We start from the raw sequence: 24,243 nt of genomic DNA on the forward strand, positions 1-24,243 counted from the left end.
CCTGCCTCCTGGTCAGTGGCACTTGGAAAAGCTCATTGTGCAGTCCCTGCAACCACCATGCTTTCTTACCAGGGTGAATTGAAATCCCCTGAAATTTTGAGCCCAAATCAACCCTTCTTTTCTTAAATCATTTCTGTCAGGAATGTTGTCACATAAGGAGAAACATAATGAAAGATAAATTACACCTATTTACATGCAGAAGAACCCAGGGAACAAGCGTCGTCACACAGTTTGTTTGCATTTGATAAACAAGGAAACTGAGGCAGGTAGCGAATCATCCTGAAACAGGGCTGAGATTTCATGACTGTGTAGACTGCTCATCAGGTTTTAGCCACTCAACCCAGCCGTCTCTCTAAATAACAAGGGCCACTGTATAGTCTTGACAAATGAGAATTTCTTTAGCTTTCAGCTAAAATGGTTCTCTGTTGATGGTGAGTCCACATGCAGTGATTAAGAGGCCCACACTTGTCCTTTGCTCATAGAACCCACATATCATTTGCATGCTGGGAAAAAGTTATTTTATCTATAAAGTATATTACCTCTTTTCCATACAAATAACTTCCAGAAAACAGGGAAAGATCAAACCATTTTAACAAGCTAAAATGCAGCTGTTCAAATGGGAAACTACTTAATTCTTTTATTAGCTCATTAGAAATCCATCACACTGTCCTGAGGCAAAGTCAGAGGATTTGCCAGTTCTTCTCTGAAAACCCCAGCACACCAATTACATTTCTATTACAACCTGCAGGGTTCATGCTGCATTAACCCGCCCCAGTTCCCCTTCCCTGCTGCTGATCCCACAGTGAAATGTTGTACATTATTCTGTAGCATAACATTCAAGAAGGGATGGCGAGAATGTGCTGTCTCTAAAATAGCCCCATTTCTGCAATGCCCCTGGCTATTTCTGACCTACAGGGGCACAAAAGCTTGCATTTTGAAGGGGATACTGCCTTCATAGCTCTTCCAATCAGAAGAGGTGATTTTCACCCATCCCGCTTGGTATTAGCATGCTCTTAATTGCTTTCTTAAAATGTATCCTAGTATTTGGTATTCTATTTGAATAAATTGCCTGCATTTCCAGTCTTAGTGATGGAGGGCTTGGATTATCTATTGGTACATTATTACTCATCTATATTTTTATATTTAGTAATCATTTATTTAGTGCTTCCATGTGCCAGGTTCTATACTGAATGACTATATTCATGATTTCATAACATTTCCCCACTAAGCCTCTGACATATTTAATTAATTCTAAGGAGATTAGAAAACATTTCCACATCTCTGAAATAATGATGCATCATACAACCCAATATCAGCTACATCAAAATTGTTAGAGTGAGTGGATAGATAGATAATAGATACAGACACACACACACACACACACACACACACACACACACACACACACACCCACTGTTAGCTCTTTAAATTGTGACATTTTAGATCCCATGAATTTTAAGTACCATATTTCCATTTGAAAGTTACACAAATGGAATTCTCTGTATATTGAGAGATTTGCTTGAGTTAGTGTGTTTTTAGGAGGTAATAAGCACTTCCATATGTCATTGATGAGGACTTTAATGCCTTGTTTCTTTGACAATTGCAGTTCAAAGATAGGGCATCCCGTAATGCCCACCCTTCATCAATATGGCTCAGTCTTTGGAAGCCTCTGGGGCTTGAGTCCCAGTTCTGTTACTACATGATTGAGTGATTTGTGGTGTGTTGCTTCAACACATCAACCTCATCCATAAATCCCTGGAAATAACCCTCATCCTAGATTCCTGAGACAATCAGCGAGATTATCTACTTTAAAACTCTCAGCATTAAGAGCAAGGCACATTAGTGAATGATGGTGTTGACGACAACCTTTTCATAACTTACAGGAGAAACCTGTACCTGGCTAAGTTTGTGGAGCTGCTTAGCCCAACACAATTTTGTTCCAGATAAGACATTATCATAATTGTCATTTCTCTCTTCCTTATGTTTTGCATGGTAGAAATTACAACTCTAAACTTGGTAAGAAGTCTGTCATATACATTAGCTGGAATTCTATGATCACTTCAGTTCTATAAAACATATTCAGAGACTCAGCAGTTCTACTCCTGGTAAATAAGAAATTGTTCTTCCCTTGAGTCCTTTGAAATGTAATGTGTAAAGATAAGCATATTCAGTCAGATTCATGTGAAATGATGTAAATGCTTTAACATAATTGCAAATGAAATGTAACAGAGAATATTTTAAACAGCATCCATATCTAGAGTCACATGGAAGAATCTTTAAAATGGAGAAAGTATTTTAGATGTCTCTTAAAGGCAAGTTTATATGGCAGATACTGAGAGCGCAAGGAGTTCTAGAACAGAGAATGGCAAAAGCAAAAGTACATAGACCTGTTCTTCCGCTCATGCTGTAATAGCTTGTGTCAAAATAAACTTCTCAATAATGACACGAAACAGAGGCCAAAGAGACAGTGCAATGGTTAGAGACATTTGATGTTCTTGCAGAGCATCCTGGTTTGGTTCCCCACACCCACGTCAGGGGCCTCATACTACCTGTAACTCTAATTCCAGGGGAATCCAACACCCTCTCCTGGCTTTTATGGGCACCTACATGCACATGGTACATATATAATCACTCAAGAACATTCACATATACACAGGGTTTTGAAAAGGCATTAAAAGACAAAAGAAATAGCAGGTGGCTATTTAAGTTGCCAGTCACACTGAAGATAGGAAGGACTTGAGGAGCCGAGATCCTGGAAAGAAGCAGACACACTGGGATGCATTTTTAAGCCCTACATTTGCTGCTGTTTTCCCTCTCATGGGCTTTGCTAATTTGGGTCTCCAAACACAGGAACCATGAAATAGCAGCCTGGAGTGCAGTCTCACTGGAACAGAGAGGGAGAAAAAGGGATGACAAGGTCTCCCAAAGTTACAAGAGCATGAGGGATGAAGGACTAGTGCAAAAAAGAGCCATAGGTAGTATGAACCTTTTTGTGTGGTTTCCACGTGGTGCCTGGGGACTTCTTGGCTTGCTCTTTATCAGGTAAGGTGCCATAAATTCAGGGAAGAAGGCAGCTGTTGGGGTGAAAAGCTGGCTGGCGAGTCCAGTAAGCTGGGAGGACTAGAGGGCAGACATTGTTGCTTGGCATCCACCAAGGAGACACGTGCCTGGTAAATCCCTGGAGAGCTGTGCTCCAGGAGTCAGAGCAGTCTTTGCCACATCTTCATTGCCAGGCCACAGATCAACAGGCTAAAAGTGCTTGCATTGGGGCTGAGGGACAGAGGTCTGAGGAAATGTTCTAGAAACCTTTTGTGGGAGCACTGAGGAAAGTCTTCCTCTCAGCCATACAAGTCACGTGTCACATGGGCTGGAGGGAGGCAATAAACTTGGTCACTTGCTGTATCTCATTGGCAAAATAATATTAGGAATTCATGCCTTTTAACCAAATAATGAGCTGAACTTGATGACCACTAAAATCTCTTCCATCAGTGAAAATATGAATTTGTTTTGTAATCACTTTAAAAGTAACATGGTAGTATATGGGCAATTTTGATGCTACAGACAGAAAACTAATATAGACCAATATACCTTTATGCAGAGTATAAATCTGCACAATTAGACCTTTCTTGGCCTATCACAGCACAGCTCTGTGAATGGGGCAATGTAAATCAGATGGGGAGATGAAGATGATTAATGTTTTCTGTAAGACTTTCATAAATGCAGCACCAAGATTGATGTTAAATAAGCAACCAAAAGAGCACTAAAGACAGACAAGTGAGTTACTGAGCCAAGGAATCACAAATGCAATTAAAGAAGATCTTATTTAAGATCAAGATGGTAGCAATTTAATGAGCAAGTGGAAGTGCTCTGCCATCACACAGATCAGGCACTAGCCAATCTCAATCCCAGCCTAAGCTTCTGTGTTCTTTACATGTGCACACTTCTAATGCACATGGTGGAAGTCCTGTCACTCATCTGGACTTGGATATAATATTTTCAAATAATTGGATGATATAGGTCTGCACATGTGAATACTAATGTACGAATTTATGAAAATCACAGTCAGAGAATAGAAATAGGATGATTTGTATAAAAGAAAAATTGGCATTTATTGCTATGAATTTGCATAGGCCTCCGTTATAGTAATAGCATTGTGGGTAGGAGTGGAACTGATTTCTTCAAGAATTTCATCACTTTTGACTAGCAACAGTAAATCATTCTATGAAAATTGTAACTATTAGTTCAGCCAAAATGTTACAGACAAGGAGTATAACCTATCAAAGGCCATTACCATGCACCTTGTGGAGTAATTAAATCTACAATAAAAAGTGCATCTTATTCATCAAAATTTAACAATTCTGAAAACATGTCATAAATAGAATGTCAATGGAAAATTGTTAAATTACCTAATTTTTGTGGAAACAATATTTCCAGACAGCATATTAGCTTTAAGAAAATCTGCCCCTATAAAACAATATAAACATTTAAAAAAAACCATAGTGAGTTAAAAACTGTATACACCTCAGAATGTATTTGAAACTTAAAAAGTTCTAGGTTAAAATCACAGCTTTACTTTTGGGCATTTTGGTTCTTAAATTGTGGGTCACAGCCTCACATGTGGCTACATAACTAAATGTAGGGGTGGTCACACAAAAACAGCAGTGCCAAAAATTATGAATGAACACTAACCACAGATTAGTTAAAAACCAACATATAATGAATCCAGACTGTGTTTGTTTGGCAGCGTCACCTGTGCTGCGTCTGGGAGATTTCACTGCAGTCTTTGTTCTGAACACACATGTTCACTTCGCACAGTACCCACTGCTCAGAGTGCAACACACACACACACACACACACACACACACACACAATTATTTGTGTTGCTTACTTGCATTTCATTAAAAGTTATTAAATGAATTCTGACTTATGATTAGGACAGAATTTCTAACCATTTCTGAAATGACCTTGTACTACACACTTTTGCCATTTTGTACTGTTAATGGGAAGATGAATTATCAGCCCTAGATTATAAAATCAAAACATTGATCAGCTCCAAAAGCTGTTGATGATATATTCTATATCTTGTGATATTAAGGACACAAGCAATCTCAGATGTAAAAGTAAATAAGCATGTGCATCTCAATAGCATTTTGTCCTTAATAAATAGTAAATTATATGTAAACCAAAGAGTTGTTTTAAAATAAGTGTTTGATGATTATCGATAAATATTTGATCTGTGTATCTTTCATATGCCTATATGCCTGGGATTGCACACACACAGTTCTTGGTTTGAAAGGGATTGTGAGTGGAAATAATATAAGTAATCTTGAGGTACAGGATGTACTCCCTAATACCTATGTTCTCAGAATAAACAACAATCTCTCTTCTTTCTAATAAGTATTACATCCAATGAAGGTTTTCTGAGTTTCTCTAATAAGGTGTTAATTAAATATATAAGCCTGGAACTGAAAAGACATTTTGTAGAAAGGATTCCTTGGCTCCTTTTCCTGCACAGTGTGGTTTTCTGAATGAAAGAGGGCAGCGTATGCAGGAGGCAGAGTTCTGGAGCTATTAGGGTAGCTGGTCTGTCCCTCAGAGGTGGTTATGGCAGGTGTTCCCCTCAGTCCTCTCACTTCATAACCTGAACGAGGAGTACACAGACTCCAGTCCTTGGTAACCTCATGTCAGGACTGCTCTAAGTCTGAGCAGTCCTGTGCCTAGGTCTGAATCTGAGTTTCAGGGGAGTTTATAGAAGGAGAGTCCTTGGGAGGTCAGGAAGACTCCATCATGCCCCCAGTGGCATGACAAATGAACTCCACTTGGGGTTGATCTGAGGTTCCCTCTGTAATGGTCTTTCCCTAAACCTGGAGCACTTTAAAAAACTAGACCTCTACATTTATAGATGGCATGGTAAGTATCCTGATATCATCTTGCTCAGCTCTCCCCCCACCTCTAGAAGGTTGACATGTTTGCTTCATCAAAATTTCTTTAGAAAAGATGTATGGACTCTGAGACTGAGACTCATCCAAATGATAGGGCTTTGGACAGACTGCATCCTTAGTTTTCCTGTATGATGATATAATCTGTTGTCATTTGATTATTTTGGCATATGGAAATCATCAGAAAAACTAATTAAAAGGTAAAATTTGATCTTTGTGTGTGTGTGTTTATATTTTCTTATTTAAATTGGTATAGTGTTAAATGTGATGAATTGCTAATAGGAAACAACAGAAGATATTTTTTATAAATCAGTGAGTTATAATTGTTTTAACATAATCATTATAGTATGTTTTAATATCTTAACCTGCTCAGAAATTTCATTTTAACACTAAATTCCCACATTCTCAAACTAGTCAAATCCACTGTAGCATTTATGTACCACCTTTTCAAAGAGTAAGTTTAAAAATGCTGAGCAGACTCAGGATTATACTGTACAATTCTAATTGGCATCACTAAGGAAAATGGCCTTTCTTCATCTTGCCTATAATATATTTTCACACAATTACTAAATTAGCAAACACAAAAGGCTTTTGTAAATAATAGGTTACTACTTAATATGCTATCTCAGTTCAAGAAAGTTGAGTTATCAGATAGCAAGAAGCCAAATTACAGGAGTCATTTAATTATTTATTTAGTGAGGCATCTATTTTAAATGAATTGAGTTATAATTGGGTAGAGAGGATTTCAAGGTGGTCAAAACTCGAGAGACTGAAAACAGCATAATGACTTCTTAATCTACAAAACATAGGTTAGGTAGTTGTGTTTTAAGGTGAGCTGTTTAGATTTTATCCCTTCCTTCAAATACTTGCTCTAAAAGCCAGGTGCCTCCCACCAGGTAAAAGTCATCAAGAAGGTTCAGAGTTAATCAAGACAATTGGTTGATATTCTCAAAGATTGGGAGCCATCAGAACATCTATACAAGTCGCCAGTGTACAAGGTCTGGGTTCAGAGAACTCTTCACAGGAAACTAAAGCACATGCTCACGGGAGTGATGGCAGGAGACTTCAACTTGATAAAAGAGGAACATTTTGACATTATAAATGTATTTATGAAAGGTTAAGAAACCATTAAGAATAGCAAGTATGATATTATATATGGAAATAAAATGATAAAGTATCTTGGGAATTACCTCATTACTTCAAACTATCTACGCCTATAGTTTTTCTGAGCTAAAACATAGACACTCAGATGCATCCATTAAATCCAATCCCCAGAAAACTTCATTTATTGGATCTAAAATCCACTTTCACAGATACCACTTTTCATATTTAGAAATAAAATCTGAAGCTTTCTCCAGTATCTCTCCCATGGCCCTAAAGGTCACAACCTATCATATCTCATGGACCATTAGTCATTTATCTTTTTCTTCATTTGGGAGAACCCTGACATCTTTCTTCATGTGCCAAGGACTTCAAATTTGTTTGGAATAAAGTAGTGTTTACATCGAGTAACAGATTTATCAGCCCACAAAAGTCCTTATGGAAACACTCAGGGTTCCTGGAGGGCCAATGTCGACCAGATACCCACATCCCAGGAAGATAATTCAGGCAGCACTACTATACACAGTTTATTTCAGATTCACTTCTGTGTTTGATAACAGCTGGTTCCCAAAGACTATTGTTTGCTATTATCTATAAATGTCTGCTTTCAGACCACCCCAGCAGAGCTCCATAAAACAGACGAAAAGCATTCTGAACAGGTGGCAACTGATCAGGGATTACATTCAGCTTAGAAGAGAGTTCTCTGGGCACAGTCCAGGTGAGAACAGCTTAGCTACTGACAGGTCATGGAATAGTTAATCACTCCAAATTAATAGTATCTTCAATATGAACCAAATAAAGAATATGTAATATAAAGTCAGTATCCCATCTGTTACATAAGCCTCTGGGAATAATGGGTAGTATATATTCTCTGGCTCATTCCTATTTTCAAGAACTATTTATTACATACCATTTCTTTTCAGGGTCTAGAAATATGTATGTATGTATGTACATGTGTGTCCTCAGACAATTTATTTTCCCCCCATGGAATGTGTTTCCATGGGAGAAAGAAAGAGAGGAATAGAATAATTGATGAATGAAGTAACATAATTCCAGGAGATAGCAGGAAAAATGTAAGAAAATGAGAAACACATGAACTTTTTTCAGTGTCCAGAAATACTCCTCAGTGAAGAAGATGACTCACCGATGTCAGGAAGATGAAGGGTTGATCCAAGGACATATATGGGGGGAAAATCTGCAGAAAATGAGGGTGGCAGCTAGGTAAAATTCCTGCTCACCTGTGTGATGATTCACATAATTCCACAGAGTCATCAAATTATATTTACCAGAAAGTATTTTTCTCTTAGTGTGAGAAAATATCAAATTCGATTTACAAATAGTGATTAAGTCTGGTGAAATGGGTAAATGGCTATATACATTTTCTTGTTTTGGTGTCATTCTCAAATATTTCAGATGCATGAGGAGTTATTTAAATAATCCTACTTCAAAATTTGCGTTGGGGGGAGAGGTCTCCAAAGACTCTGGGTTTGGAACAAGCCTGGACCATCTAAGGCAAGAGGCAAAGAACAGGAGTAATGAAAAGGGATTCATGGCATGAGGCTGGACTGGGTGGAGTATCAGGAAGCTGTGGGGGCAAGGTGAGACCTCTGACTTGGTTCCTGGCCTAATGGGAAGTCCTTTGTGATACCTGACTGGGAGAATGCTTAACTTAGGTGTTTTTTTTTTTTTTTTTAAGTGTGTCATGTGCTTGCTGGAAGAAGACCAGAATAGAAGCTGGCCACTGTGAGGAGGGTACAACAGCATCCAGAATTTATGGAGAGGGGACAAGAGACATCCAGAATTTATGGAGAGGGGACATGAGACATCCAGAATTTATGGAGAGGGGACAAGAGACACCCAGAATTTATGGAGAGGGGACAAGAGACACCCAGAATTTATGGAGAGGGACAACAAACATCTGGAATTTATGGAGAGGAGACAAGAGACACCCAGAATTTATGGAGAGGGGACAACAGACATCCAGAATAGAAGCTGGCATCTATGGATTGGGGATGACAGACATCTAGGCAGATATGATCACTGGGGCTCATATGATAAGAACATTGATGGTCAGGTGAAATGTATTCAGAATATGTTTCTTTTGATCATCATTATAGTTCCCATTTATTCAGTACTCTTTTACTGCATTACATGCTGTAAGATATGACTGTGGATTCACTGTGTTCATTTAGCAAACAGGGACTCCAAAGCTTGGGGTAAAATTTTACCTCCTGAATTGGCAAGCATCTGGTCTTAGTTAATTGTTTCCTTTGCCTTTCTCCTCCTAGAAAGGTGGCATGCATGCTCATCCACTGGCTGATTTCAGACTTCTATCTTCAGTCCCCTATGGCTTTGGTGTCTAGGCATGGGACCAGGCCAGTGGGCACCAGAGTCATCTCCATCACCATCATCTATTCTGCAAACCAACCTATGTGCTGACAACTGTGTGAGAGAAATGGGATCTATCCACTTGGTAAAAAACAATGTGGTATTTCACCCTCTTCAGGTTAACAGACTATAAGCAAAATAATGAATATTTAGCATACAAATGAAATCTTAGATTTAAACAAATGCCATTTCAAATTCTCATTTTGTCACAATTATTTGTGACTTACTGTTGTTTCAATCTCACTGTATGCTTTCTGGTACTTACTGTGCATACCATCTCCTGATCTTATTACTGGTGACAGCAGCAACAACAAAACAAACTTGAGGGGACTTTCATCTCGTGTAGTGGCTGACAGTCTTGGCTGTCAATTAGCATCATCCCAGGACCCACTTCATGGCAGACTGATCATATCAGGCTCTCTGTGGACTGTCTGGGGCAGCTTTGCAAGCAGAAGGAGGAAGTAAAGGAAACCAAGGTCCTGTTCAGGAGGATCCAATGATAGAAAATGAGACCCAGAGGGGAGTGAGTTGCCAAGGGTACAGACAAGTTGAAGTAGAATTGCAAATGTAACTGGAGTTTCCTGAGCGCTACTGATACTTTACATTTAATATCTCCTAGACATAGAATGAAGCAGGGGGGAACAGCACCAGTTATAAGCCGGATGGCTTTATCACTTACTGCTTGGGATTCTCCATCTCCTGTGGCTTATTTCAGCTGCCAAATTAGTCCAGCTTGCAGCCATATGAGGCTGACAAGGTAGGGCAAGACTGCTCAGTATCAGCATCACCAGCAACTGACACATGGTTTTATACCCCCACTCAAGCATCATACATCGGAAGAACACCCAAATATCTCACTGCCAGGCCATAAAACAAAAGAAACAACCACACAGACCTGCTATGCAACCAAACTAGAAAGTCTTGGACTAATTGAACGGTTTGGAACCTATGTACATATACACATATATTTTACATTCTCAATTTTGTAGAAGTCAGTAGAATTGAGTAAATAAATAGAGTAGGAGCTGCAGAGATGACTCAGAGGTTAAGAGAACTTGTTGCTCTAACAGAGGTTAAGTTCCCAGCACCCACACAGTGGCTTACAACCGTCCATAACTCTAGTTCCAGGGAATCCAATGTTTCTTCTGCCCCCAGCAGGCACCAGGCACACACATAAGTACAGAATACTCATACACACAAGAAACTCAGTAAATCAATCAATAGAGTAGGTGAATAGTTGGCTTATGGATGGATTTTGCTACCTTCCTCTGACTTTTAAAATATACAGCAGTTTTAAGTTTGTCTTTTTTGGCACTGGCATAGCATTAAAGGCAAGATTTACACTAATTTTTCTCTGACATAGAAAATGACTTGTGTGTTTATTGAATGCATTAAGTATAAGCTCTAGTCTTCCTTCCTTAGCCCCAGACAGTAAATATACATACACATGCTTGTATGTACACATTATATTTGTAGGGGTGCATGTCTATGTATGCATCACTCCTTTTGTACTGTTGTTACTAAACACCATGACCAAGGCAACTTACAGGAGGAAGTGTTTATTTGGGGCTTGTCATCCCAGGAGGGTATGAGTCAACCATCATCACAGGGAGCCAGCCCCAGGCTTGGCAGCAGGAACCGCTAACCACAGCATCTCTAACCAGAAGCAACAAGCGAAAGAAGCACACTGGGAAGAACACACGCTTGTGAAGCCTCAAGACTCACTCCCAGTGACACACTTTCTCTAGCAAGGAGGCACAATTGGCATTGAGTGTTAAGATGTCCAATAATATAAGAGAGACCTCTTTCGAACCACCACAACATCTAAATAAGTAATTTTACTTTTCACTTGTAAACTTTTTGTTTGTTTGTTTTGTGAGACACTGTTTCTTGGTGTAGCCCTGGCTGTCCTGGAACTCAGTCTGTAGACAAGGCTGGCCTTAAACTGACAGAGATCCACTTGCCTTTGTCTCCTGAGTGCTGGGATACTTTTATTAACTAAATATGGTGTTCTGTCTGCTGTGTGTATGTATATACATCACCTGCAGTGCCATGGAGGCCAGAAATGGGCATTGGATCCCTGAGGACTGGATTATAGGCAGTTGCAAGCCATCACGTAGGAATCAAACCTGGGTTCTCTAGAAGAGCAACTGTTATTCCTTACTCTTCAGCCATTTCTCCAGTCCTCAACGTTTGTTTTTTTTTTCTTCTTGATTTTCAGTTTTGCAGAAGAAGACATGGAAATTTCAAGTCTTTCACATGAAAACTTCTCCTGATTGATGTTTCTAATAAACAACACTGTGAAAATCTGGTTCCTTGAAAAAAAATGTCTATTTGTCATATGTATTTCATTTAAAATGAGACCTTAAACACTATTGTGTATGTGTTTATTCATAGTGCTGAGTGATAATAAACACTGCTCATATCTAAACACAGACACTTCTGATGCCTTACATCCTTTGGTGTGCTGCTAGCATGTCTTTTTCCTCTTAGTTGAAGATTGATCCAAGTACCTTCTTTCTTTCACATTCTTCAAAATGGATACACACTTTTGTGGTATGCATCTCAAATGAGACTCCACCGGACACATAAGAAAACGAGAGCTTAATGTCAGACTCGAACTTTCCTGTGAAATTAAAATTACTGTACAATGTAATCCATCTTTCTGGTCTCTAGGCTACTTAGCAACATTTATTTAGCACTGTCCATGTGTAAAGGGCTCTTCAATCCTTGGGGAACTTACTCATAAACAAAGTAATGTCTAGAAGCCTTGCTTTCACGGAGCTTAGGTTCTGTCAGATGATAGAAAACTGGTCAAGAGCAGTACCAGGATGAAAGCAGAAGGGGCAAAGTTCCAAGGAGGAGAATCAGCAACTGCTGTCATTCTCCTTGGAGTGGGCAAGGGTGCATTTGCTTGCCTTGAGGCCAGTTAGGGAAGAGAGCAGAAGAGGCAGCTAGCTTTGTAGCATCACGAGAAGAATATTCTATTCCAGAAACTTTCCAGATAAATGAAGGGCAAAACATCTCTTTCTGTCTCTCTACTGGGTGGGTCATCTGGTATTACACTTCTGGTGTAGTTTTAGTCAGTTTGTAATGGTGTGATGGCCAGATGAACCACTTCTGGAGGAAGGAAGGACCAGAAGAAAGAAACAGGGGAGAAGTGTGTGTGTGTGTGTGTGTGTGTGTGTGTGTGTGTGTGTGTGTGTGCCCTTTTGGCTTTGTCCACCTTTGTATACGTGGATGGTACAGTAGTAATGGCTATCAACAATTGAGAAACACCACGATGAATTGGTTATGACAGAATTTTCTGGGGACCTCCTTCCTAATATGGGTACCCATTACCTTACTCTAATACAAGCCCTAGAAATCACACAATTAGTACAAAATTATTTTTAAATTTCCCATTATTCTTAAATATATGTCCATACCTTGCATACTAAAGTGCAAAACAACCCAGAATCAACCTTCAACTTTCTGATTAAAAGGTTTTCTACACAGCACTGTGTATCATAGAACAGGCCAAGCAAAGAACAAATGTTACATATAGAAATTAATTTATAATTTGAAACAATGAGAACAATTAATTCTCTTTTATTGTAGGAAAACTAGGAGTTAGAAGTGAGGAGATGACTCTGCAGATACGAGTGTTTGCTGCCAAGACCTGGGTTCAATCCCTGCACCCACATGGAAGAAGAGAACTAATGTCCAGAAGGTCCCTTTAACCTCCACACTCATGGCACAGGATGTGAAGTCCCACACACTCATACACATAAAAGAAAAAAGGAAGGTAGGAAGATAGGAAGGAAGGAGTAAGATTTAGATCTAACCACAATCATTAATATTTTGGTTGCACTATAGGAAGAATATCCATTTACAAATTAAACCACTAAATGGTTAATCCATCTAAGTTTAAAATAAAAGCCCCTGTTACCATGTACCTGTAAAATACCTTCACTTAATACAGCACTTGTAACTGGCCCTTAGCACAATCCTGTCTTGAAAGCTGCCTCGTTTCTTGGAGTTTTGTGTTATAGCAAACCCTCAAGGCCTGAGATAAACTGAACAAGATTTGGACTTCATCTTAGCTCAAATTTAGCATCTCTCCTCTTACAGTAGGAAAGACACAGGCCTGACATCTCTTATTCACTCAGCAATGTTAAGATCCTCTTAAGAATCTATGAAAATGAAACATCCCTTCTGGGAATAAACTGAAGACTTTTAGATGTTGTCAAAACATCCAGTTCTTTGTAGGCTAGGTTCCCATCCAGAACGGTGACTAACATGGTTGAGGCCCTTCATTTTAAGTTAAAAACCTTGTTTCTAAGCTATTAATTCCATATCAGAGGTATAACCACCCTTTTTGAGAGCTGCAAGAATGAGCTCTAAATATAAATCTCCAAGCTCTTTCTGGATCTCTGGATCTTTGTAAATTTCACAGCCAATAAGAGAATCTGAGGGGTGGGTGAAGTTAAGAAAAGACCAACCAGGAATGGCGATCAAATTCTAACCAAAGATTAGGAAGAAGGGGGTAGAATTCCTTCCAAACCCCCAGACATGCATTTCTATGACAAAAAAAAAAAAAAAAAAAAAAAAAAAAAAAAGTGTAAACCACTTACTCAGTTTCTGGAAATGCCCTGGCCATATTAACCTCAACTGCCAAGAATGTTATTTAACATTGATGGTGAATTATGGCCTTTAATAACAGAGGCTAAAGTTCCTGACTTTTGGACTGCTGTCTGTAGGAAAGATGGGGGAGAGTTATGGTTTAGTGTGCAATAAACAAGGGCACACAAACTAGTTGGGAGGGTGATATGATGTGTAAACTTAAGGCCCAACATAAAGGACAGAGTTTATGTGGATCTTAGCAGAAAAGTGAAGTAAAATCAGATCAGCTAAATAGCAGATCATGTGATCTCAGGCCTGGGAGAGCCCTTCAGAAGTCACCTGCTGGAACTCAGGGACTGGTAGTTCCACAATGTTCAGTTTCCCAGCCAGGCCCACTGCAGTGCCAGAGAAAGCTTAACATCTCAAAGCAACCCCTTCCATTTCTAAACACATTTATAACACAAATGCTTTGCCCCTTCTGCCCCAAACTAAATTTAAACTCTATTCTCTACAACTTCATCTCAGCATCCCTAGTTGGACTGAGATAAAGCTGAGGTTCAAACATACTCTACCTGTGCTGAGCCTGAGAACACAAGTGAAAGGGGCAGGCCAAGAGCCATAAAAGGTGTTGTGGATTTGGACCATGCTATAACCAGCCTACATTTTGCCAGGCAGGGAAACAGGCATGTGGAAGAATTTTCTAACCCAACAAAAGTAAAAAAAATTGAATTTTAGTAGATGTATTCTGAATTTCTTGATGCATAAAGAATACATTTCTAATAGTTCTTAGAGGTCAATTTATCCAAACTTTACATTCCATAAAGAAGAAAACTGAAACCAAAAACAGAACATTACAGAGCTAAACTAAAAGATGAGCTGGAGATAGATGTGAGGGAAGAGAGATTAAATGTAAAGTCTTGTCCCTCTACTGCAGATATGCTATTTTCCAGTTGGTGATAGATTTGCATACAGACTCATGAACATGTTCTGAAACAAGAATAGACCCGATAGCATTGCCCCATGCTCAGGGTTAATGACCACTGTCAGTTTTCACAGTAGCTTTTGGGCTGATAGGGAGCATGAGGAAATAACTGTAAACACAGATGCCAAGAGTAGGCTACCAGCATCTGTGGCTGAGTTCTATACCTTTCTGCCTTGATACCAGCTTACCTACACTTTCTCATGTAGAAATTGTGATAGTTAATGGAGTTGTCTCAGTATTCTAAGAACTAGGATAAATATAATAGTTCTCAGGGTATCCACACTACAGAGTAAGCCCTATTTGGTCCACATTATCAATACCCAAAGGAAAAACTATGATATTCTGAGAGGTAAGTATGACACTTAATAGAAAATATAAAATAAAACTGCATGGTAGGCATTCTAGAAACACAAGAGCCCTAAAAATTGATTTAATCAAAGCAGCTAACTGCTATATGGAGGAAAGGGCAGAAGTTGACTAGTCAGTAAGGCAGGGACCATCAAGGTAGCATGAAACTGTGCAGTAAAGTATTAGACACAGCATAGGAAGCTCCCATTATCTCCTTTCTCCCTGCCACCTTGGAGAAGTCAAGAATATGTGGATTGTTCTCTATCTGCCTCCTTTCCAAGTACTGAAAATGATCCATAGCTTCTGTAGTTTCCCTTCCCTCCCCCATCTCTCAGGAGCTATCAAAAGTCCTTTCGAGGCAACTAGAGATTTATTTACCTCTTAACTACATTCTTGTGATCAATAAACAGAAAGCTAACAAGTCCAGTCTTTGAAACAGAGAGAAATACCACTTCTTCCACAAGGTAACTCAGGAAGACAGCTGCTCACATGGGGATTCACCACAGGTACCATTCATGTCCTCACTGTGATGATATGAAGTGTCAGCCCAGAGAAAGCATCTGTGTAATGAGAGTCAGAAGGGCAGAACACATTCTTTCATAGAGTGGAGGTGGCCAATGGAAATGGGATGGCTGCTCTGTCACTAAAGCATAAAGGAATGAATTAAGAGCTCTTTCTTAAGGTTGCTAGGTTTGGTGAGTCAGGGGATAAGGTGGTCTATCTATAGTTTCTGATTGTTGCTCCGTGTCACTGAGTTATAAGAGCTGAGTTTGGGGCTAGGGAGATGACCCAGTGTATCAAGTGTTTGCAAGCCCAAAGATCTGAGTTCAGATCCCCAGCAGCCACATACAAAAACCAACCTGAGAGGGTGGTGACCAGTGAATTCTAAGGGCTGCTAACCAGCCATCCTATCCAAAATGGCGAATCCCAGTTTCATGGAGAGACCCCTGCAGAGGATCAGCTCAGATGTAGGTAAGATGCAGACATCTGTCACAATGGAGGCCACTTTAGCCCTGGGAGGTTGAATGAGTTGCTCAAACTCACATAGTGTGAGAACAGCAGAGCCAGGATAAAAGCCATTTGTCTCCTCTGGAGCTGTGCTCTAGTTAACATGTCCCCCAAAAGGCCTATAGAGAGCTTCGGTGTCCTTCCCTCAAAGGACACTGGAGGAAGGCTCTTGGGCAGGCATCAGATCAACTCCAAGGGCCTCACTGATTTTGTGTGCATCTGGATTTTCAAATCAGGGCTTGCACCAGCAGAAGGGAGAATTCACTTAGGGTCAACTGTTTGCTCTCATCCCTGATGCTTTCTCTAAAGATGATGCACCTCTTATCTCATTGTAGTAGGCACACAAATTCAAATGGACAAGCCCTCACTGAGACATATTCATTTTCTTCCCTCCCCTGCTTTCCCGGGCTCTTCTGCCCTCTCCTTTTTCTTCTTTCCTACCTTTCCTGAACAAAACAACATGAATTGAAAGTCTAAGAAGGAACAAGTACTGGCTGACCTAAGAGGGGAGGAGAAAAAAATGAAAAGGGAAAAGTTTACTCGAGAAAAGTAACTGTTAGGCTAGGCACAGTGGCATAGGCATAACTCCAGGACTCTGCAGCTGATGATAGGTGATTGGGAATGTGCAGCCAGGCTGGGCTGTACAGCAAGATCATGCCTCAAAAAAATTAACTGTCATTAAAATGGAACCATAATGAAGATACCATCTGACACTGACCTTGATTAAAATGTGTTTAACAAGTGCCAGTTAGGGGGTTCAGGAAATAACTCCTCATAATGGTGGTAGTGATAGGAAAAGACTTGGATACTTAACGAATGCTCTGGTCTGCATTCTGTTGCTGTGATAAAGACCAAGGTTGAAAGCAATCTAGGGGAGATGGCATTTATTCCATCTTATAACTCTCAGGTCACAATACATCACTGAGGCAAGTCCAGACAAGAATTCAAGACAGAGACAGAGACCACAGGGGAACGACACTGCTTAATGGTTGCTTGCCAGGGTCATGCTTAGCATAATTTATTATACTTCTGAGGACCATCTGCCCCAGCATGGTACTACCCACCCTGGACGGGGCCCTTACACATCAATCATTAATCAAGAGTATACCCCACATATTTGCCTCTAGTCCAGTCTTATTGAGAAGTCTCTCAATTGAGGCTCCCTCTTCCCAGATGACCCTAGCCTGTGCCAAGTTGACAAAAACAAAACAAAACAAACAAATGACAACAACAACAACAAAAACTAGCATAAGGAAGGGGTGTAGAAGTTCCTCAAAAGTCATAGAGTGGCCATAATACCCAGAAATTCTACTCCTCAAAATAAACCTAAGAGGAATACACACATGTACAGAAAATACACACACACAAATGGTTTAAGAATATGCATAACAGCACCATTCGTAAAACTCCCCAAATAAAAATAAACCAACGTCCATCAATTGGCAATAAATAAAATATGGAATACTATTTGGCAGTAAAAATAAATGTAATAATAATCAGTGACACTTATTCCAACCATGGTGTACACAGGGGAAAGCACAGTATGTAAAAAAAAAAAAAAAAAAAAAAGTAGACCAACTCCACATGTTGGAGAATTCTAACCATATTCTGTGAACAAGAGACAAATACATAGAGACAGAAAGAAAGCAAGCAGGCTAGCATCTGACTGGGGCTGACTGCACAGGTTTGGAGGAACAACCACAGGCAGGTGGAAATGTCCTTGGGATTAGACAGCATGGGGGCCACCTAGCTCAATCACTCACGATGTGAAGCAACACAGTACTGTCTAAATAATGAATTCCATAGTGTGAAAACCACGGATTAGTGAAGCAGAGTGATCCGCTATTAAGTAAACTGCCATTGACATCAGGAATGTCCACATCTTTGTGACTGGGAAGTGACAGCTGCAGAAGTGGCAGAAATTCAAAACCATGGATTCAGAAAAAGAAAATATCTGAAAGAAAGAACATAGAAGAAAAGAGGGAGAGAGTGAAGAAAATAATTTCTATTTAATTGAATTTGTATTTATTGGGTATGTTAGGGGTCTATCATAGCACTTGCATAGATATTATAGGTGGTCTCCAGAATTCCAAATTCAAATCTTCTCTCCTCAAAGCTATTAGCTCCCAAAATGAGGGCATCGATAAGAGGTAAGGCAATATTAGCTTTTAATTTTCCTCCAAACTTCTCAGGGGCTAGAGAACTGTCTCCCCTGGTGTTCTGCATACCAAACTAATGAAATATGAATATTCCATTGACATGCAATCTGTACATGGCTTCTTATGTGAATTCCCAAGTCTGACTCACATGTAATGAGGAGAAACTGAGCCTTCAGGTTCTAGAATCAAGTGTAAGCCATAGACTGCCAGGCTAGTGTGCTCATCCTATAGATCACACTGTCCTGTAGAAGATTCCTGCTCTGATGAAGGCAGGAACTTGACCAAGGCATAACAGGGAGTTCAAAGCTGACAGTAGATACAACTTTAACAGTTATTATTTTTGAGATGGAGAAATACTATGTCCCCGAGGCTTCTAACTTTTAGGCTATCACCAAACCTGTTCCTCTCAGTATGCCTTAAGCATCCTTTGTGCGGAAAATCAAATTATAGCTTTCTCCAAGGACGGGTGAGCCATTAATTGATCCAATGTGTCTGCAGTTCTGCAAACAGTTTCTTGGACAGGAACACATGATGGCCAGTATGTTGTGTACAGAGAAATCCAGTTTAAGATTTCATGTTCAGACACAAAGAAGCATTTATGGAATTCTGTAAATTCAACCAACAACCTTGGTGTTTACAAAACCCAGAATAACTCCTGATGCCCTACTTCCCACTCCTGAATCTATATTTTCCATATTAAATGTTAATTGAGAGATACCTTATATGACTCTGAGTACTCTTCCATAGTGCAAACATCCTTGGAGATCAAGTTTAAGCAGTGGTCCTGTGACTCAAGGTCAGAGTACAGGCCTCTCCATGGGAGAATTGTTGAGCTTGAGAAGATGCCTCTGATGTGCAGAGTTGGAACTTTTCTAAAAAGGTAATGGCCTTTCTTCACACACACACACACAAAAAAAAAACGCTGTCATTTTGTGACCTGTTTTTCATAAGCCTCTGGCATTTCCCCTCCCAACGTGTTTGCCTGAAGGTGGACATATGCCCTTGACTATAATAGCTGGTGTTGACCACTCAGGGCAAGTTAATTGTATAGTTTATTAATAGGTGTTATGAGCTATTGAAAGAAAACCCTGTCTCTAAAGAAAGCAGGGCTGCACACAGCCAAACCGGACATTCCATCTCAGTTGTCTGCTTATTAAAACTTTGCGCTTTAGTTGCAATAATAGTTTTGATTGGGCTACTCCACTCAGAACACCTTCTGACATTTCTCTCATACCCTGTCCCCCCACTGCCTGCAGGAACCTCACCTCAGGAAACCCTGTGAGGAAAAAGGATCCAGCTCTCGGGCACCTCTCTGTAGAAGCCTGCACTCAGGAGGGTAGTTTCCTAAACCAGCGGCTTGTGCTAACAATTATGGATAGCAAAGCCTTGTTGCTTCTGTTATCCCCTCCCACTGAAACACTGCTTATAGACTGTGTTCAGTCGGGATAATAATGCTTATTTCTAGTCCTGCCCCTGTGATCACCAACAAGCTCCATTCTGCATCACAGTCCTGAGCATACCGAAACAGGTAGGTAAAGGACAACACAACAGTGCAAAGTAATTCTAACTTTATGGCTTGTTGAACATTACTATTATTCACCACTGCGCCTCTCCAGTCGGCTTCTGTCTAGACGACAGCCCCACCAGAGCTGGTACATCGAATATTACTTATGGTCTGTATAAACTCAACAAGGGGCTCTCGAGAAGGGATGGAACCTGACTTTGACTTTGTGGGAGCAGTTTGTAAGTGGTCAGCTGCAGGCAGGCAATTTGACCTGCCTCATGATACACAAACACTTGCACCGGGTATGTATATTTGAGACACACAATGAAGCACAGAGATGAGTTATCGGATCTTTTGGTTTCAAACAGGTGCCAGGGGCGGGTCACTAACAAGAATATACCAGCTCTGTCCCCCAAACCTCACTTTCCAAAATCTCCTGGGAGAAGTCAGTCAGCCCACCACTGTGAACCTTCTCCCGAACCAGAATCTCTGATATGCCCCAACATACTGAAACCTCTCCTGCTAGTAACCTCCTTCCCTGTCCCCAAGCGATGCATAACAAAACTTAGTAGGTCCATACATAAGAGACCAGTCCCTGGTGCTTCAAGAACTTTCCAAGCCGAGGTGCCCAGTAGGCAGCACGGGGTCTCCCAAACGCTTCTCGGGCTCCCCTCCCCCACGTCCTCCAGGCACCCCCGGGGTCACTCACCTGCATGGGGCATGGTGATAGTCTCGTTCGTGTTGGATCCCACATTGAAGATGACCACAGCTGAGGCGTTCTGCAGGAACGCGTTCCGGATCTTATCTCTGTAGGTGCAGTTGCCCTTGGGGATGAGGGCTATCCAGTGCTTGCCGTGGGCCGGCGCGGCGAACTTGGTGTTGGGGTCGCAAGCCAGGCGCTCGTGGACCGAGCTGGCCATGACCACCTCGCCGCGCGCGTCCTGCTTGGGCGAGTGCTCGCCGTACCGTCCGCACTCGGTCTTCTCCGTGTGCAGCTCGGCGCCGCCACTGCCGCCCGCCACCGCGGCCCCGGGCTCCGGCTCGGCATAGGTGATGTTCACGAAGGCGGTGTACCATTCCTCCTTTTCCGCCACGGTGAAGTCCAGGCAGAGCAGATGCACGAAACAAAAGGAAAGCAGCCATGTTGAGAGAGCCAGACTGCGGCACGCTTGGATGAGAGACATTGCCACCTCTCTCCTCCAGGGTCCCCTCCCCGCCCCCTGTGCCCTCCTCCCGCTCCGTCCCTCCTTCTCCAGTCCCGGCCAACCCCGGCCCGCCGCTTCGGTCCTTCTGTTTCTGTGGCTCACTCCAGGGGCTGCGGGGCCCTGGCTGGGACACACAGTTGCTGCTGAGACAGGATTCCTAGCGAGCGGGCTAAGCCGGCCCTGTCCCCTCTCAGCCGAGGCGCGGCGCTGGCATCCGGCTTTCCGGGTGATAGCGGTGGCAACACTGAGCCGGTGCCGCGCGCTTGCGGGGGAGTCGGGGTGCCGGGCGTCCTGCTTCTTGGCTATGCGTCGCCTTCTCTCATAGGGGTTGCGGGGGTCCTGGAGTTTGGAGGGGTGGCGGCTATGCTCGTTACGGCCGGGAGGGGCGGGGGTAGGTTGTTCAAGGTCCTGGGTGCTAGGACTGTCCGTCCAGCTGCAGTCGCGGCGATGGCTCCGGCTACGCGTGGGTTCCCTAGGGCAGTGGGCGCTGCAATCCTGGCCGGACTAGGTGACTACGCCCGGGACAGTCACTTGGGGAAGGAGGCCGTACGGGGGACGTGCGTGCAGAGAGGGGTACAGCGGTTGTGTGTGTGTGTGTGTGTGTGTGTGTGTGTGTGTGTAATGTGTGCGTGCAAGGAGGAGCTTAGTATGATGTCAAAGCTTCTGTGTTCTTGTCACGCTCACCCTGACTCTCTTCCTGGGAGCCAGCGACCTCTGCCGGCCTTTAAATTCAGTCTCAGCCTGCCACTTCGACCAGTTAGAGCAAAAGGGAAAAGACCTTTGGGCTTTTACATTGGGCACAAGGCCAGAGCCTTAAATACAGAGAAGTGTCTGTACCTCTCTTGAACAACCTTTTCATTGGCTGGGAGATGTGCAGAGGGTCCCAGGGCTGGTTAGTCACGAGGCCCTTTCCCCCCAGCCCTGAATATCTAGGACAGTGTCTGTCAGAACACCATTTTAAAACCAGTACTGATCCGCTCTAATTCAGGAAAGTTTCAAGTTTATTGGGTCAGGGGTGGGGTCCCTGTTGATGTGCACTTGCTGGTTTAGGGACCAATTTGTGGTGTAGATATGGGAGACTTTCCTGTTCTTCTCTGGAAGTCAATACCTGGCGTTTGTTTGCAGCATAGAAATGCATCTTTCCTCAGACCAAAGACCCCCTCGGAATGGGACATTTTGTCACTGTGTTTCCTGTGATAGAGGACTCACTGCTTCAGCTCCAAAGGGAGTGCTGTTTAGGCTACCGTTTTAAAGTAAACCCAGTGGATTAAAACAACCCAGTGGATAATAGTTTCCCTAGAGCAGTGTTCTAACGGCAGAATGTCTTACCAATGAAATGTCTGGGTGTTTATTATATCTCCTCACAAATGGTTTCCATAGCTTCGGACACCAGTGATATAAAGTGTCTATTTACTTAGTTATATATTTATGTGATGGTTCTCAATTACCCACAGTATTCTTTCCACATGGTGCTCTCTCAGAGAAACGATGCCCAGTTAGTTAAAAAATAAATAAATAAAATAAAACCCACTTTCTCCGGGACCGTCACATGTGTACAGCCTTTTTGTCTACTTACCATCACAACCTATCTTATTTGGGCAGTTATATAGGCTGCTGGTGGCTGCTAGGAGAGTAGAGAGAACCCCAGCTGTACCAAATTAGCAGCAGGCATAGGAGAGGCTTAGAAGACTCTGTCTCTATGGTACTTGATGTGCTGGATTTGTATGTGTTTCTAGCTTATTCCTTGTATTTAAAAAAAATAGGCTTTTAGGTAATTAGAGCAGTGCTTTTTATATAGTGCCCAATGCTGAGGAGGCAGAAGGTTGCTGGCTCGCAGCCCCGCCCCTCAGATCAAGGGAAAGAACACTTGGATTCTGTTCTTTTTACAAAGCTCGGTGGTTCTCTGCATCTCCCTACCTCTTAACATGTTTCCCCAGACACAGACTTGAAGAGGCATCATTAAGAATACACAAGCACTTCTTCCTCTCAATTTCCCTTAGAAAAGTTAAGACAGAATGGACAGCCAGGTTGAGGAGGCAGCTCAGACCAAGAGCTTGCCAAACCAGGGCCATGGAGCAAATAAGTAAAATATTAAGTAAAGCAGAAGCCAAGTTTTATTTGTTTGTTTATTTGTTTTTACAGTGAGTAGCAGAATTTACAAATAGAGATTTTTTAAAAAAGATCCTGAAATTTTTGATTGGGTTAAAATGAACTTGGAATCACTTTTTAAACACTATCACCTATGTTTGTCACTGTGTGAGTGCATGAATATGGAAAGAAATACACACAACATTCCTTTTATTCAGAGCCTGTAAGCAAAGTATGCACCAAATGGCCCAAAGATTTTGCTTTCTCATGTGATTCCCCCTATAAAGAATTTGGGTTGAGTCTGGAGTTTCATCTGAGGAAGCACAAACAAATCCTGAACTTTATCACAGGGACACACTTAAAAAGCATGATTGGAATATGACATAAACACAGAGTCCTGCTGGAAAAGGCTCTTAGCCAAACCCAGGCCAACTTGAGCCTTGGAATGGAGATAGTAGTTGGTTATAACCTAATGAAAAAGATGTTACCTATGCTAATATAAATAAATGATGAAGCAAACAACTTAGGGAGAAGAAACTGCTTGTGAATGGTGGCAAAGTCTGTCCACGGGGAGAGATGGAGCTGGGAAGACTCCATTAGACAGAGTGTGAGTAGCTTCATGAAGGAGTCAAGGGTGGGTAATAAAGCTGCAGGGATAGACATTGATGCTGAGTAGGGTGTTAGCCATATGTATTCTAAAAATACGTTTTACAAGGGGCAGTTGCTATTACTAAAGAGAACCTTGGAAGGCTCAAAGCAGATGAGTGCTCATGGTGCAGATCACCAGTCATATAACAAATCACAATGTGTGTACCTTCTGTGAGAGGCATCCAGAAGCCACAACAGCATTTTGTCACAATATACATATCCCAGGTATGTACACCAGGAAACATGAAACAGGCTTTGAATCTATTCT

General features: G+C 41.6%; 1 protein-coding gene across 2 annotated transcripts in view; it reads right to left on the reverse strand.

The window, feature by feature from the left end:
* Window positions 1-21,321, reverse strand: part of Rnf150 (ring finger protein 150) — a 218,869-nt gene extending 197,548 nt beyond the window's left edge. For both annotated transcript variants that reach the window (XM_051205857.1, XM_051205856.1), the window contains exon 1: window positions 20,744-21,321. In XM_051205857.1, coding sequence (XP_051061814.1) covers window positions 20,744-21,218 — 475 coding nt within the window. In that variant the 5' untranslated portion in view covers window positions 21,219-21,321. The remainder of the gene's footprint in view (window positions 1-20,743) is intronic.
* Between the last annotated feature and the right edge of the window lie 2,922 nt (window positions 21,322-24,243).

Source organism: Phodopus roborovskii, unplaced genomic scaffold, assembly GCF_943737965.1.
Source record: "Phodopus roborovskii unplaced genomic scaffold, PHOROB, whole genome shotgun sequence".
Classification (NCBI taxonomy): Eukaryota; Metazoa; Chordata; class Mammalia; order Rodentia; family Cricetidae; genus Phodopus; species Phodopus roborovskii.